Source organism: Aulostomus chinensis, chromosome 8 (genome assembly GCF_037954235.1).
Source record: "Aulostomus chinensis isolate RoL2024-O1b breed Wild chromosome 8, RoL_Achi_v1.0, whole genome shotgun sequence".
Classification (NCBI taxonomy): Eukaryota; Metazoa; Chordata; class Actinopteri; order Syngnathiformes; family Aulostomidae; genus Aulostomus; species Aulostomus chinensis.
The window spans coordinates 4,571,990-4,589,430 of NC_141327.1; the positions used below are offsets into that span (position 1 = coordinate 4,571,990).

The 17,441-nt window shown below is 42.6% G+C and overlaps 1 protein-coding gene and 1 long non-coding RNA gene across 8 annotated transcripts in view; one reads left to right on the forward strand and one right to left on the reverse strand.

Moving 5' to 3' along the window:
* sorcs1 (sortilin-related VPS10 domain containing receptor 1) overlaps positions 1-17,441 on the reverse strand; it is a 216,589-nt gene that overhangs the window by 92,953 nt on the left and 106,195 nt on the right. For all 7 annotated transcript variants that reach the window (XR_015117522.1, XR_015117523.1, XM_086210512.1 and 4 more), the window contains exon 3: positions 11,731-11,830. Coding sequence is in view for 5 of the 7 variants with exons in the window: in XM_086210512.1 (XP_086066638.1) it covers positions 11,731-11,830 (100 nt within the window). In the remaining 2 variants the exon portion in view is untranslated. The remainder of the gene's footprint in view (positions 1-11,730; positions 11,831-17,441) is intronic.
* Positions 6,207-8,365, forward strand: LOC147256865 (uncharacterized). Its single transcript, XR_015117524.1, has 4 exons — positions 6,207-6,437; positions 6,725-6,795; positions 7,835-8,191; positions 8,267-8,365. It is a non-coding gene; the product is annotated as an uncharacterized LOC147256865 (long non-coding RNA).

A 17,441-nucleotide genomic window follows, 5' to 3' on the forward strand; every position in this document is an offset into this window, starting at 1 on the left:
TTATAATAACAGTGGAAAGGAAAGGAAAAGAAATGAAAGGTGTTGAGAGACTTTCCAGAGTTGGGGGGGGGGGACATTGAAGGTCAGGAGGTTAAGAACATAACTTGCATTTTAATATGACAAAAAGACCCACATCTCCAACAGAAACCCTCCCTTTTTGTAGTTGTGCGGGGGACAAAGTAAAAATACTGCATAAGCATTATAAAAGAAGTGCCTGTGGAATTCCGGCAGCTTTTGACCGCATGATGTTTGTTTATGAAGTTTGGTGTGCTTGACAAGGTGACAGTGTGAAAGCAAACCAAATTAAGTGTGCAAATTTGTTGCAACTCCTCCCCTGAGTCCACCCAACTATAGCTGCGACCTTCTGGTCCATCCAAAACCAGGACCCACAGGGCCGGGACATGAAGAATCCCATCAAACGATGGAACTGCTCAAATATAAATGAAGAATCTGTTTAAACATTGCATGTAATCTCTCCTCAAATGTCTTTAGACATATACTTTATACTATTTGACTGTAAAAAACAATATTCTGTCACTTGGCTGCCATGTTGGAAACAAGATGTCATTTTGCAGATGAATAACGCATCACCTCGTCACACTGGAAGTCTTTCTGACACGCAGGAAACTACAAACATGCAGAAATGCCAGGGTCCTTAAAATTACTTATTATGCGATGTCACTGTCAAATAGATAAATAAATAAGTGATGTATTGTCTATTTATAACCTATGATATTGCATTGCTTAAGGTGCCAGTGACCTTTTATTGTTTTTTTAAATGCACTTCCTATGATCACCTCACTTCAAATCTGTGTGTGTGTGTATTTTTACTTTTTAACCCCCAACACACACGCACGCACACACACACACACACACACACACACACACACACACACACACACACAAATCATCAACTTTCTCCTCCCTTTTCATACCCATCGACAACATTTTGCATCTTTTTTTGGAAATGTCAGCCTCCTCTCTGCAAGTGCACCTCTGGAAAGCCAACAGAACCTGAGAGGAGAGTTTCTCTGCATCATCCTTGACAGTATCTGCACACATCCACCTTCTTGTCCAGCTGCAGAAACATGAAAATCTACTAGCCTCACATGCTAAAGAATCTAGCAATAAAAAATAGCAAAATCACAAGCTTGACTGATTTATTATATCCTTGTTTATTCTACTGCCTTGTTTTTCTTTTCTTTGCTTTTCAGTTTTAATCTTCATCTGCCATTGCTGCCCTGTGATGAGCTGGTGACCTGTCCAGCTGGGATGGGCTCAAGCTCCCCCTGGCCTGAGTGTAAATTCTATTTCAAAAACCCGTGAATGACTCCTCTGATAATGTCTTACTCCTCCATGACCCTGATTATCTGACTAATTGGCTAAAATACAACATTCAAGCATATTTCTACTTTAAACAGTTAAAAAAAATGGAGTCATTTGTATCGTCCCAGTACCATCAGCAACATTCCAAGCAAAGGCAAACACTTTAAAACTCCCAGGAATATTGAAAAGTGGAGAGGGAATGTATTTGGGTGATACTGTCATCAGGTGTTCTCCTGCTTCATGAATATATCAACTCCTCCAACCTTCCTGTAAGATGAGACTCCAGTGCTGCAGATAAAAGCATCAATATTATACAGCAGATATTCATGTTTGAAATTCTTTCTGCTTTTTGCATCATACTGTGAGTCTTTGGACACTGTTTGTTTTGCGATTTTCTGTTTGTCCTTTGGTTCCACACTTTCTTGCTGTTTTTATTGCTGTTTTGAGGACATCTCAAGGATATGAAATATTGAGGTTCACTTTTAAGTCTACAAAAGTGATACAATGAATAGACGTGTTTGAAGTTCATCAGTGGGAGAGGTCTCATCTGACGTGAATTTCTATCTCACCCACCTGCCCATTGTTCTCGTCATCTGAAGCTATAATTGTGTTTGAACACGAAGCGCGTGCACTGACAAGCAGGCAGAAGGACACAAGCGAAGAGGCTTTTTTCATTGAGCTCAACAACTGTTGATGTAGTTGTAACACTCATGAGAAAAAGAAGTTACGTATTCCTTAAAGAGATTGGGAGCTGACAGGATCCATCTGTCACTCAGACACTTCCCGGTTGTTTCAGACAATTAGAGCAATAACCCATTTGTGTGAGAGTTCAGTCTCTGAGGGGTTTTGTTGTTTTTCTATCCAACATCTCCATCCCCATCCATTTGCTGCAATAACGCGCTCCCACCCAAAATCCCAGGCTAAAATCTGAAATCACTCCCCCTAATGTGCACCACAAATGTGTCCTCTCATGTGCGACCTCAAAATGAAGCCACAAGCTGAAAATTGTTGTAATTGTGTTTTTCAGTCTGGTTTCTCTCCACGGGTGAGCCACGAGCCAGCTCTCTCAACATGTTTTGCTTTGTCTCTCCTTTTTTCTTGCTCGACCAACAACTCGTCGACGCTCACTTGCTGTCTGTCACTTACTGTGCCCCACCACCACCACCACCTCTCGTATGTCTTTTCTTTTCTTCCTCGTCTGTATCTCTGTCTCTCCTGCTATCCTCCATTGCTTTGCTCCCTCTACTCCCTGCAGTCACAGAGGTCTGATCTACTTCCAGTCCTGCGTGAAGAAAGGGGCTTTTGTGTACCACCAGTAGCAGTCACATGGCGCCATGCCAGGGGGGTGGAGTGCCCTCCACATGCGTAAGCCAGGAGTAAGAGTCTGTGTGAATGAAGTACATCCATGATTTTTTGCTCTTATGATCTGTTTTGTTGTTTGGGCCACTCTCTAGTCCATGTTGATATGTTTAACCACTGCAGACACATCACAGCTTCCAGTAGGTGGCTGTATTGTCGATGGACGATGGTGAGCGCTGACCGCCCAGTCACTGGCAGTTCACGCGTGGTGGGGCATGTTAGCAGGGAGTACCATTCGTGTCCAGAGAGTAGTACTGTAGTACCCTGAGCTTGTTTACACTCTTGGGTAGCTGCAGTAAAAGCAGCATGGGGGGACAATGACAGTGCTTCTGTTGTTTTTTGGTTGTTGTTTTTTTTTTGCAGCAGTCCATCTTCAAACGCTGACTGAATGGTGTGGCAGACAGGTTAAAATTTTTAACTGACATGACAACAAGTTGCAACAGTTATTGTAGGTTGCAACAAAATTATTAAATCCAATGTTGGCGGCCCAGTGGTGCGTAATTCTATGTTTATGTAAGAGTGTTTGGTTTGAAGAGTAACATCCCATCAGGGTCCAGTGTGGTCTTGTGTTTAAACTGGTGCTGTTGAGCTTGTTGGCTTCCTGGAAGTACATGGTGCCTCCCTTCGGTCCCCTGAGCAGATCTGCCTCATTACAGTAGGAATGCTTCAAAACCTCCACAGTCCCACAGAGCACACACTCTTCATCGCAGGGAAATGTCTACCTGACCCCGCTTCCCTCGCACTTGCAGCATGTAATAGATCAGTGGGAGTGCTGCAGTGATACAGTTGAAGCTCCACAGTGAGACAAAATTCAATTGAGTTAACTGGAGTGGAATCAAACAACCAAGTCACAATGAATCTCTGAGTGCTAAAAAGTGCAAGAGAAAAGCTTGACAAGCATGTAGCGTTTGATGCTCACACCATCTTTCCACATTGTTCTCAGAGGTGGCGAGAGTACACACATTTATTACTCAAGCTGAAGTACAGATACTCATGTGAAAAAGGACAGGCTCTTATATGTACTCAAAAGTAAAAGTATCAAGTCTTTTTACTGCCCTCTCTGCAGAGTTGGGTAGTTGTTGCTCATGAGTAATACCGCTCCTTACCTGACTGACATCATTCTTTGCTACACTGGATGCTTGAGTGTCCCTGTTCTCCATGTATGAGTGACTCCGGCATCGTCTTCAGGCTTCTCAACTTTTGGCTTCTCAACCATTTTTAGGCCTTGAACCTGGGCCGGTGGTGAACCAAACATCCTGGCACTGCATATATAACTGTGGTGACGGAGCAGCATTACAGATCTCCTTAACCAAAACGCTCATCTGCTTCTCTTACTTTTTTATTGTTTTTGTCTGTTTTGCCTCAAAGCTTGTTTTTTACAATGTAAGTAGAAAGTATAGATATGTGTTAAAATCTTTAAAAAAAAATTGTTATAAGACAGTAAAGTACAGGTAGTTAAGAAATCTACTTAAGTAGAGTAACTAAGTATTTCTCTTTCCCATCTCTGATAGTCTCCATCAGTGCAATCAAAGTAGGAAGAACATTTTCTTTGAAGCGTTAGAACTAGCCAAGGTGGATGTAAATAAGGAGATCCAGATGTTCTGCCAGAACCAAACAGAACCACGACAGAGTGTCCAGGTAGTCCCTCCAATCATCTTTTCCTCAACACTTTTCCTTAACCCAGAATGAAAATGTCAAGAGGTTAAAGAAAGATGTGAAGAATTCATGAGAACGAGGGAACATTCACGTGGAACCTGAGAGCACCTGAGCTGGGTGATGTGATAATGTGGCGGTGGATGATTTGATGTGCGTTTGGCTGCTGTGGTGAAACCACAAAGTTCCTTGTGGAGCAGCTTAATATGTTAGGCCTACAAGTGTAGGCTACAAATCCTTCTCCTTAAGTCATTTGAGAAGCAAGTTTCAAGGTAGCTAAATGGAAAGTGCTAGATAGTACAAAAGTTGATGTAGCCTCAGTCCAAAGATGTTTTCAACTTATTTTTAAACAGAATAAACAAATAAGTCATGCATATTTATTAACTACCTGCAGCGATACCCCCTGCAGCAGAAACAATAAGTGCGTTGCCCCATTAAGAGAGACGCTGTGTTCATTTACACATGAGACACAGCAGCGTGACAGCACCGATCAGGGCTGTTTAAATCTCACCGCACAACAGAATCAGTGAGACAGATCTAGTGGTAATTCATGTTCTATGTTCCAGCTGATTTGTGTTGATTAACGTTGTCGATTCACTGTAAAGGTTTCTATGTGCACATTAGCATCCCTGCAGCAAATATAGAGGAACACTGAAGCAGCAAGACTTGACTAGTTCTAAACTTGACGGGACACGGGAAACTCTCCAGGGGGAACACTACTCAACTTTTAGCCTCTGAAATAAAGTTTTTGTGCAGACAAGTGGAAATATGAGTTGCTTTCTGGCTCTGTTTTAGTTTTCATTCAAATTGCTGATTTCAAGACAAAAATAGGAAAAGCACAAGGATTATTAGTATCAATGTCACAGAAAAAAAGCAAAAAAAAGAATTACAATTGTTTATGCTGCTAGCTAAACAGCTGGATACAGCTTTGGACAAAGGCTCGTCTGCGTCCCTTGTCCATCATGATTGTTTTCCCGAACAGCTGAATAGTCAACATTATCTTCATCTTTCATAAAGGATGGTCCAGGGTCAAGAGTGACATCTCTATCTGTTTCTTTGTCTGTATGTGGATAGTAGACAGGAAGTGGCCATGGTCTGGACAGGAAGGTTTTTTTCAATCAAACTAATTGTATTTGCGCTTTGGCCGCCTAGTAATCAGAGGGTTACTTGTCCAATCTTCAGCAGCCCCAGAGACGGTGTTGACAGTGTCCTTGAACAAGACACTGAAGCCTTAATTGCTGCTGATGCCGTCACCATCAGCTTATGAATGTGTTGGCAAGTTGGCACCTTGTATAGCCGGCTGTGCCAACAATGTTTGCGTGAATGACTGAATGGGAATGTGTTGTAAAAACACTTTGAGTGGTCAGTTGGCTAGAAAAGTGCTGTATAAATGCATTCATCAAGTCCTCAAGCAACAGGCAATTAGAATAAATCTGATGAACCCATATAAGGGCAGCAAACCTGTGTGCAGTGAACACACCACAAACATCAGAGCAGGCATGTTAGACCCTTTTAAAACCAAATCAAACTTTATTTTCATAGCACTATGTCACGCAGAAGCAGGTCAGCATGGTTTACATCACAAACCAATGAACAAAAACAAACAGAAACTTGCATTGAAACAACCAAATATGCAAACATACATAAAGCCGTAAGTGTGGCACAATCATTGCAGAGAAAGCTCGCTTGAAAGCCAACATATTTGTTAGGGATCCTCCCAGTGCTGTCCACGGCCCTCGTCCTCTGGCTGGGAGGACCAGCAGCACAGGTGCTGCTAATCGGCAATCAGCCACGCCTGCAGCCGATTACCAGCCCAGCTATAAGTGGAAGCCTAGGCCTGCATGGTAACTATACTGACAGGCTCGCTTTGGATTTTGGTGCCATTTTACCAACACTCTATTTTTTGCTCTGCGGATTTACTCGTGTTATTTTTCCCCTGTTTTTCCTTCCCTGAGAGTTTGTCTGTGACTCGAACGCCTCTCCAGAACCGCTCCACTGCCTCCTGAGTCCTCCTCCGTGAGTCCTCTGGCTCCCAAGACCTCAGTTCAGTTCCTCTGGGACCTCTGACCCCCAGTGTTAGGTCTTCCCACCCTGGACTGGTTAGCGCACTCCACATTTCACGCAGCACACCGTTACTTACACATCCCATTCATATAAAGCTTAAGCACCACATTCCCCCCATTCTAGCCTCCCTAGTGCAGAGTGGGTTTTTTCTCTATATCACTAATAAATAGCCTTTGGGCATTTTCCTTCATCACCGGTATCCTGTCTGTGGTTGCGCTACTCGGCTCCAAACTCAGTTCATTTCAGCGTAACAATATTCAGTGTAGATTTACAGGAACATTGTTGAGTGAAGTCGAAGATCAGCAAGTGATTCCATTTTTAGGTGCATGAATACTGAAAGCCAAGAAAAGACGACAAAGAAACGGGGTGAAGGAGAGTTTCTGATCGGATACGGTAATAAAGTGTGACTCACTGTCTGGTCTCAACATCATGTCTGTGCTCTGCCGCATTGCAATATCACATAGAACCCAGTGGCCATAATTTTAGATGGTGAATTCAAAGCGTTCCTCCCACTGTAGCTTAGCAACCACTAGCCAATAAGTACACTGATGGTGAGCCAGCAACTGGTAGTTCACTTCCTGCTGGGTCGGAGGGTTAGTCAGTGGTGTTGCACTCCATGAAGGTGGACATCCCCATTCATAAGAGGGTTGGCTTGATAATAATAATACCGACTTGATGTATCATAAGGAGCCATCTTCAAAAGCAATACGTTCTGACAACTAAACCACAATTTGTTGTGAAACTTTGAAACTGTGCGCTTCCACCAGCCAGTGGGCCATCATGTTCCTTCTGTCCATCACGCTGTTTGAACGCAATTGCTTTTTTTGTGAGGAGGATGAGATGGCATAGAAATCAAGCAATCGCCTTTAAGAAGTGAAAAATGAGTGAAATATTGCGAAATGAATAAATATTTCTAGTTTTCCATCAGTCAGTTGACTAATATCAGTAGCTACAAATGTTCTTCAGTGACTTATAGGACAACAAACAACTTTGCCCTGTTCAGACTTCTGAGTTTGGGTCAGTTTGCAAGCCTCATTGGATTTCTTTTTAGCTACACGGATAAGCTAGCATGTCAAGCGTGGCACCATTTTCTGGACCACCTTTGTAAACTTCAAATACCACGGTTATGATGTGTACCCCGGGTAGGACATGTGCTTCAATTACAGAAACCTGCTTTGCTTAACTGCTGGGTACTCTATATAACAAAGGACATAAAGAATGAACGAGGACCTCACCAACAACAACACACAGAGGAAAGTCACCCAACAACTTTTACTTTTGGATGTAGTGGAATGTCATACAGTGTTACAGATTTTTTTGTGAATATAAACTGGCTTGCTATTGTTAAGTCTGGCCACAACTTCACTTGTGTGTTGTTTCCTTTCTCTGTTTGTTGTCTCTTCCTTCCTTGTTTGTGTTTTTGTCTCCCCAGTGACATGGCCGTGACACGGGAGAGTATAGAAGTGCAAGAGCGGAAACTTCATTGCTTTTGTTGACAATAGTGCTGCCTGCCTTCACCTTGGACTGAATGTGTCAATGGAAGCAGCAAAAGAACAATGTCTACAGACTGACAGATCTGATGACCAAGAAGAAACTGTGGAGGGAAAAGTGGCATCATAAGTTCTGTGACAAGTTACCACGTATCTGCCTTGAAGTCTAGCAAGTTTTTCAGTCCAGAATGGCGGGGAATGCTGCAGTCCTTCTCCCTGACCTTGGCTCACTTCACACCATCTTCTGTCAGCGTGGCAGTATATCCACTCCTCACCAGATTGACTGCTTAATTATACTGGTAGTCTTCATTCTCACATGTCTTGTGTGTTATGTATTTTTGTTTGTCATCTTGTTCACGTTGCTCTGTGTCTAGGAGGTCAACCACTGCTCCCACTATCTCCACATCCCCTGCACGCCTCTGCTGATCATCATATTACTCGTCTGGAGCTTCAGTCTGTCACCAGCCAGCCAGCAGCTGCTGTCAGTTACCAGTTCAGGCAAGAAATACTTCAAAACTGGACCTACCAGGGTACCAGAAACATTTGCTAACTTAGCAAAGTTCCAGAAGTCCCCCTGTGCATCCGTTACCAGGCAGAGGTTAGAGGTTACCCACAGAGAGACAATATAGAAGTGGCCAGGCAGGAAATAAGAGGAATAAATACAGTACATGGATACGATTTCTTCACAACTCAGCAGCTTTTGGGAGATCAATGATGGTCTTAGTTTAAACTGTGTTTTACATTCAAAATACCAAGAAGACAATGGATTAGATTTAATTAAGTCAAACTAAAGAACATGTCTGTAAAATAAGAAGGAAATAGTTTGGATGGGATGATTAATCAGGCACTTCTGGACAGGAAATCCACTGATGTAGAGCACCCCGAGCAGAAGGAGGGAGAGTTGAAAAACTCTCCTCAGTTTACTGATAAAGTGCCCAAGAGGAATAAACTGAGAGGCAGGAGGCTGGACCGTGCCAGCAGCACGAGCTTGGCTCACCCAAGGAAGAAGAAAAAAGTGTTTCATTTACATGAAAACTAATAACCAAAAAACCTGCAGGTGCATTTTCAGATCCCTACTCATATCCCAAACCAGATACAGATCCAAGCTATAAATATTCCTACATGTTTTGGCCTTAGCAAGCCCCCTGCAATGAAGCAACCTGTGGTGAGGGGGTGACGTCCATTTGGCTCCAACCATGTGATGACTGCCTTCGGCCATGACTTCCATTTAGGATGCAGGGGATGCTGCGTGAGTTCAGAGCTTCATATTCACAGCCATCACACGTCAGCTCACATTATGCACAGCTGGGATGTGTTTGGGTACTTGTACTCCACTACATCTGAAGCCATCAGTTATTAGTCATTTTGAGACACTTTTTTTCCCCGCATTTACTTGATAAACATGGTGCACAAAATGTGAAACCTGCCAACTTTACATTTTTTTATGAGCATATTTTCAAACAAACAGGCAGACAGACGGAGCAAAAAAAAGACGAACAATATATATCCCATTTCATGGAGTCAGCATCCCAACACACACAAACGCACACACACACACACACACACACACACACACACACACACGCACGCACACACGCACGCACACACACAAGGGATTTTAAGAATTTGCCTCACAAAAAATTGGTATGTAAGGTCAGACTGCAGCATGAGTGGTCTTCTGCCACCTGAGATGCACTTGTGTCCTGAGAAGAGGCTCAAATTGTCCAAACAGACGACCTAAAATATACTCTTCCAACCAGCTGGTGGAGCCGCAGCTCCTGAATGAGGCAGCAGAACTCAGCCTCTCTTTCTTCACCTTAAAAAGGAATGAAAAAATTCTTTTTTTTACAGTGAGTGAGTGAGGAGCACAAGTCCTTGTCACAGTGATGAGGCATCCAGCAATTTTAGGGAAGGATGAGTTGACACAAATCCATTCACACCCTCTATGGGACAAGTGTTACAACTGTTGGTTGAATACTTTTGGGATTCCATCCATCCAATCATTTTCTACCACTTATCCTGTTAAGGGTCATGGGGGGGGGGGGGGGGGGGGGGGGGGGGGCTCAAGCCTATCACTGCAGCCTGTGGGTGAGAGGCGGGGTTCACCCTAGATGGGTCGCTTTTTGGATACCTTTACTGCAAAATATTCTCGGGAAGTTTCACCAGATTATGTTGCTTATCTGGCATGGTGTTGTGTTTTCTTTTCTTAAAGACCATTTTCTTTATTTTCTGTGACAATGTGGCTCATCTCAATTCCTATCCAGACACCAAAATTCTATTCAGGACATTTAAATCAAACCTGATCCTTCACACTATTTTAAAACAAAGATGACGAAGCTGATGCGCCTCAGTTATTCATATTTTCTTCCTTGGGTGGTAAAATGAAAATTCATGCAGGTTTTGCTTGCTTTAATCATTCCTTCAGTTAATATGAACCAATAAACTTTCCTTACTGGAACGGTTCTAATATAAGTAATCGTGAAAAATTGAAAAGTGAAAGTGTTGTTTCCCTTAACTGCTCCACAATAAGAAGAAAGAATAAAAAATAATAATGTGAGGCTTGGGCAGGCGGATTCAGAGATTTTGTGTTCTTGTTCCTGTCCGTAGCTGCGACTGTGGTTGAAATACTCTGTACTTATATCAGGGTGTTCCTCAAGCAATAACACTGTAACACCTATAATGAGTATGACTGCGGCGTAATATTCTCTTGACATCACTATGACAGGCTCTCCGTGTGGCGTGATCTCAGGGATGTCGCTGATGGACCTGCTAACTGGATCAGATGGGGAGTCAGGACTGAGGTATGGCTGCATTTTCTCCTCATGATAATAGAATAATCACCCTGAATCATCGACCCTCCTGAGTAGACTCATGTAAAGTAAGAACGCTGAGGACACGGCATTAACAGAGACAGATTGTTCCGAACATTACCATACCCAAACCCAGGAGAATGAGAGGGCAATGAGTGGCTGTGATTATGCTTGTCTTTGACCTCCTTTGTCTCACCTATAATTGATTTAGTTCAGAAAGACTTTTAATAAAAGGAAACTCTGCCACATCCATTAACATCACAGATTACTGCAGAGAGTACTTTCTTTGCAGCCAGATAACTGCCTGGGTTGGAAACATGTGTTAATATATGAACTACACCCTGTCTATTCAACTATTGGCTGATTAAATACATTTTGAACAGCTCCTGGAAATGGATGATTCCTCAAGATCCACCTCCTTCAAACTTTGAAACCGAAGGATTCTGTGAGACATTCTAAATCCAACAGTCATTCTAGAAACTAGATCCTTTTCTACATAATCCTGGAGAGGGTGGAGGCTTACGGTTCTTTGAGGAGTACCAGATCTTAAAGAGTCGTTCACTTCTGGGAACTGGGAGCTGTTCAAGAGAGCGCATCATTCTCTCTGCATTCCCTGCCATGCTGCTGAATAAAAACTGTAACCTCCTGTTGTTGCTCTGTGTGTGTGTGTGTGTGTGTGTGTGTGTGTGTGTGTGTATTTTACAGGTGAAGTTGAAGAGGACAAATGTTTAGTTTTAATTTATGACCAGGTTACGTTCAAAGAAACTAAAGTTCTGAAAATGCGTTGGTACATTGTATCAAGTGTATGTGGGTGACAGCTCAGGCAAAGATCTGCCCCCCAGGCCCCAAGAGCTCTTGCAATGTGCCCCCCCCCCCCTCCAACAATGTAACAGCACTACAGCATAATGAATCTTACTAAAACAGTTGAGAGTGAGAGAGGAAAAACATATCAATATAACCACCTGAAGTGATGAACAGTGTGTAGAAAAAGTGACAGTATTCAAAGTCAAAGTAAATAGAAACATTACCTTTCTCTTGTTGTTTGGGCTCACATACAAGTAACTGAGTATTGTCTTCGCTCCTACTTTGTCATTCAGCTTCTGGTATGTCGCTCCATAGTCGGTTGACCTGAAATTTAATCAGAAAGGTCTGATGAACACTTGATGAATTACTCTTTGCAATTAAAAATCCCCTTGAGGATTCTGTGCGAGAGGGGAAAGAGCAAAGATGTAATTAAGTGCCTTTTGTCCCTGACGCAGCAACACGAAACCCAGGCAGGAGTGCAGGGGCTGCATTGGTCACTGCAGGGTGGGGACTTGTATGTTTCCACTGCACACATTCACCCTGCACCTGAGCTCACACTTGATATGAAACTGTTGCCTGAGGTTCATGAAGGTTTATTTTTAGCCACTATGCAACACACACTACTATTACAGTGTACGCTTACATCATGTACATAAAGACCAGCTCAGTTTGTATGTCATTGTATTTAATATATAGATGTACGTACATGCATGAATCCTTTCCTTTATTTATTCTCCCAGCACAATTCTGGGGAAAATTCTTAAAACAAACCATGGACTTTGTCGCACAGGTGTTTGAGTCCCAATCATGACAGTTTCACAACTGTAACTTGACCAGCAATGTTTTCCTGACCCTACTGGAACACAGCAACTTTTTGGGAAGTGAGCTCATTTGCTGTCAAAGCAGAAGATACAGTAGATACTAGACTTCCCTCTTCTCTGCTGCGCTAGTGGGCTGAGACCCTCAGACACCTGCTAACTACTAATTAGCTTAGCAAAATTAACAGTAGTGGAAGGGAAGGGACTCAGGTTACAAAGGGGCTTATGTGATGCTACATCAAGTAATGCATTGCAAGGAAAGAAGTTCCAACCATCATAGTGGCTGACTAAGAAATTATGCTGCCTAATATTTTGAAATCATTTCATATTGAATTTTATGCACAACCCAAAGACTTCTTGGAAGAAAATACAGGTATTTGAATCGAGGTATACTAACACTACCTAGCCACAACTTTTCAATGCAAAACGACAAGGCTGTCCACATTGGCACTCTTTGGCCTGCAAGATGAAAAATTAACCAAATAATAGTAATAGTAATAATAATAATAATAATAACAATACAACAAATAACAGCAAAATGGGAGAAAAACACCACAAAAAATTTGGAGTGCTCTTTAAATATGTACGATCCCTAATTATTTATGATACATGATTTGATCAGGTGGATGTCAGTCTGATTCTGCAATTGGTAGCTAAATTTCTCATGTTACAGAATATTTCTGTTCTCCTGGTTCTGATTGTTTAAGAGTGACCTGCCAAAAATAACCTGAATTGTGATGGAGAGATCTAAAATAAAAACAAAAAACAAAACGCATTTTACTGTTGCTGAAACAATCTGACACTAACTTGACGATGTAAAACAAAGAGGAAAAAAATCAGGGATTTACCACTATTTTGCTTTTCAGCACCACCTCCATAATATTTCAGTTTTGTCTTTCAAGGGAAAAAAAAATTCCCTCGGCTCTCCTGAGCTAAGCTAACGAGTGGCCGTTGGTCTCTGAGGGTCTCAGCTCCGCGACGCTCACACAGAGGAGAGGGAGGAATCGGCTTCTTTTGTCAGGCTTGGAGGAGGACTGCATATTTAAACACAAGTGATTCTGTTTCTAAATCTCCCCAGACATTACCAACATTGACACAACATAAAATAATATTTTCCAACAGAAAATTCCATTCCAAGAAACTGATGTCAATGAAAATTTTTTCACGAATCACAAAAACAATCTTGTCCACCAACATGTGTTGAACCAGAGACTCACTCGAGGATTTGTGCCCATACAAGTAAAATTACGAGATTAAATTTTGTTGAGTGTTTTATGGATGCACACTTGAAGCATTGCGATAAAACAAATGAGCCGCTCAGGGAGTATTACTGCAGAAATGCAGTGATCGTAATTATAATCATGCGCAACGATAAACAGGGCGACAAGTAGAACAAGAAAATAACTGGCAAAATAACATATGTTCAAGATAAGTTGTTTTAATTAGGAAAAAGATACTCAAACCACATTTTGTGGTGGGAGTACTTTTAGTAGGTGTGTACCAAAGTATTTAAAGGAGGGGGGGGAGAGGAGAAGAAGCTAAAGCACCATTCTTTTCATTGCACTGAGAGTGTGTTTGTCAGTGACGTCACAGAAATGAGAATCAGTAGATAACAGGCGCTAGCAGCCATTTTGACACGTCAGTGGCGGGTACACACAAGTGTAATTGATTACATGAATTACAGGCCTGGTCCAGGTCATAGCTCTGGTGTTGTGTGTGCTGGCTCATTAGAATGGAGCTGTAATTAATTTAATCAATTACACCTATGTTCAGTCTGCTATGACACGTGTGTGTTTTGTGTTAATCCTGTTGTTAGCTACAGCTAACAAGCCACTCTAACACACTGATCAGTGCTCTCATCAATTCTATATCCAAAGCAGTCTTCGATGGACAAGAGTGCTGATGTTCACTGATTTCTGTAAAGTGCCGCTTTGAAAGCAAGAAAACAAAATTGTTTCAGACACAAGTTTGAAGTCATGTCATGTGATGTTGTTTTATAATGCAATTACAGAGTAACAAGACCTCACTCTTTTGATATTACAACTATGGGCTGTTTGATATTTTTGCTTGAAATTATGTCAATTATGTTGACACGTTAACAGATTTGAGCTGTGGAGAACTAACTGAAGAAATAAGCGGTGCAGCGGTAAAATGAATTCCTTAAAGAGACAAATTATATGTAAAAATAGAAATCATTCAGGAAACCTCAGCCAAGGTGAACTTTTTGACCCCAGTTTGGTGCACGGCTGTTATTTAAGATGGTGATGATGATGGGTGGGCACTCACACTTGGGCACACCATGTAGTGTGGCAGTGACACATTGCTGACACCTGAGTACGTTTGGATTTTGCATGGAGGAGGAGACAAAGCTGCACCGGATTGCGAATATCACCTCTGCATCAACTAGGTGGCGCTAGAGAACACAAACAATGTTACTGGACATCGTCTACATTCAATTTTGATGTAAATCAAAGACGTTTGTTAGTTACATTGTGCTTCCTTCACTTTTGGCTCTATCACTATGACAGTGACAGCAGCTTCCTGTTCCTTTGTAAAAGAACACAATTGGCCGGTTACAGTACGCTGGAGTCATCTCGCTGAGCAACAACACATCTTTACATTCATGTATTATATTAAAGGTCAGCTAGAATGAAAATCATCACTTTTCTGTTTTTGGTGTTTATTCAACATCCCCCTGTTGTGGGGAATACACACGAAGTGTGAGGCAGTGTCATAACCTCTGTTTGAAGGAGCTCCCCTTTTTTGAATCGCCGCGGGGAAATGGACCAATGCGTTTTTGGCTGAAGTGTTGCGTCACAGTTCAGTCAGTGCCCCCCCACTCACACACACTGAACCCACCCCATTCGCACACGCCCCTTCGACATATTTCGGGAGGGGGCGATTATGCGAGCGAGCGGAGTGAGTCGCTAATGCGACACAAACTGGAGACTGCAGCAGCAGCACTGACTGAGCAGATTGATTGAATGAATGGCCTCGATAGAATTGAGCCCTTTGTTTTATCTGCGCTGTCTGTCGCTAGCTGGCCTGGCCTGGCTTGAGGGGGAAGAAATCTCCCCAGCCAGCCAGGCCACCAAGGGGCCAGGTCACCGGGAAAACTCCCGGTTGTCCCGACGGCCACCCCGCCACTGCATATACGGCTGCATCCGCGAATGGGCCGTGGCTACTTGGTATCTTATCTTACGAATGTTGTTGTATGATATGGAATGTTGTCAATTGACAGTAGCAGTCACACTTAGCACCGGCGACAGTTTGCTGAGAAAGTGGGAGTACTTTCTTTTCAGTGACAGTGAGGGCAGCCAATCACCGAGTAGTAGTTAAATGAGGTTGCCAGATAAACAACGGCAAACGATCACCGTCAACTCATGCACTTGCATAAATAATGAGGTTGCCAGATGAGGTCAGAAACGACCCCAATAGGGACAAACGACGCATTCTAAACCCAACACGGTAACATAGCGGTTTCAGGGAGCCTTTTAGGAAGCTTCTGAGCCATTACAGACCCAACCATTTTTTGTGGGGTTACATATCACATCCCAGAACAAGAATTAATACCCTGTTCAACCTCTCTATGGCACCTTTAAGTACATAATTAACTCTGCAACTGTGCAGGAGTGCAGGTTCAGCAGAGCACTAATACGCACATGGGTGATGGTGGAGCGCTGCGCCAGGCTGCTGCAGGACCGGCGGCTGTCTGGATCAGCTGGAGAAACTCTCCACAGGAAAGTAGTGACATGTCTATGGCATTCTGCATAATATTGCGCTGGTCACAGTGTTTTTGGATGTTCTGATGTTCACAGCAGTTCCCTTGTGTCTCCTCCGCATAGATAGGCCCCCCTCTGACAATGTAATAATCATCTATTCATAATGATTGTCATTATTCAATAAAATATTAAAACATCCATGGGTGTTTTGATGACAGTAACCCTGCTGATACCATACTAAGTGATTTCAATCTAAATTGCATCTTCACACTTCTTTGGCTACCAAAACCAGAATATATTAGGAGTGGCATCCATCCATCATATATCCATCCATCCATCTGTCCATCCATCCATTCATCTGTCCATCCATCCTTGTCTACCACTTATCCTGTTTTTCAAAATCAGAACTAGACAAAGCTTTATTGCCAAGTACGATTGTACACATACGAGGAATTCGTTGTGGTGCTGTTAGTGTGTGCAATCTAATAAACTATTATGAAGTACAGAAAATATAACAATATAAATATACACACAGTCTGTTTTTTGGGGATAAAAGAGCAGTACAGCTGGCAGTGATAAATGACCAAAAAATCATGCAAATGGACAAGTAGTCCAAGTTCAAGTGCCCCCAAGTCCTATTCAGGTCACAGGGGGTGGAGCCTATCCCAGCAGCCTTCAGGCGAGAGGCGGGGTTCACCCTGGACAGGTCACCAGTCCATCACAGGGCCAACACATAGAGACAGACAACCGTTGGCTCTCCCAGCCACACCTACAGTCAATTTAGAGTCTGGATTAACCTGGTCCCCTCTTGATGTCTTTGGACTGTGGGAGGAAGCTGGAGTACCAGAGAGAACCCACACAGGAACAGGCAGAACATGGAGACTCACACAGAAAGACCCCGTGCTCCAGCCGGGACTTGAACCTCGAACCTTCTTCCAGTGAGGCGACAGTGCTGACCACTGCACCATCGGGGAGTGACTTTTAAATGACAAATGTTTTCAGCGGGCACATTTATGAATGGAAGGCTTTTCATATGTTCAGGTTAATAAATCAAACGTGAATCGTGTCATCAGATGTGTTGGTCCACAAATACCGTAAAAACACAAATGCAACCAAAACTAGGGTTGTAAAGCACAATCATAACATGAATCATGACATATCCATGTCAGAAAATTACAGTAATTGAATAATGAAAACAGAAAAATAAGTGGTTGTGGAATTTTGTAGCTGCTGTTCAGCTCCTGCTGGAGGTTTCACTTCTGTTCACATGCCTTTTTTGTATTTTTTAAATACTGTGTAACTTGCCAAATCGCTTCTTCACACTGTTTTTGAGTCTGTGCGTTGTGAAGTGTTTTCAGGTAAATATAGGGCATGTGTGCCATTAATTACCACCAA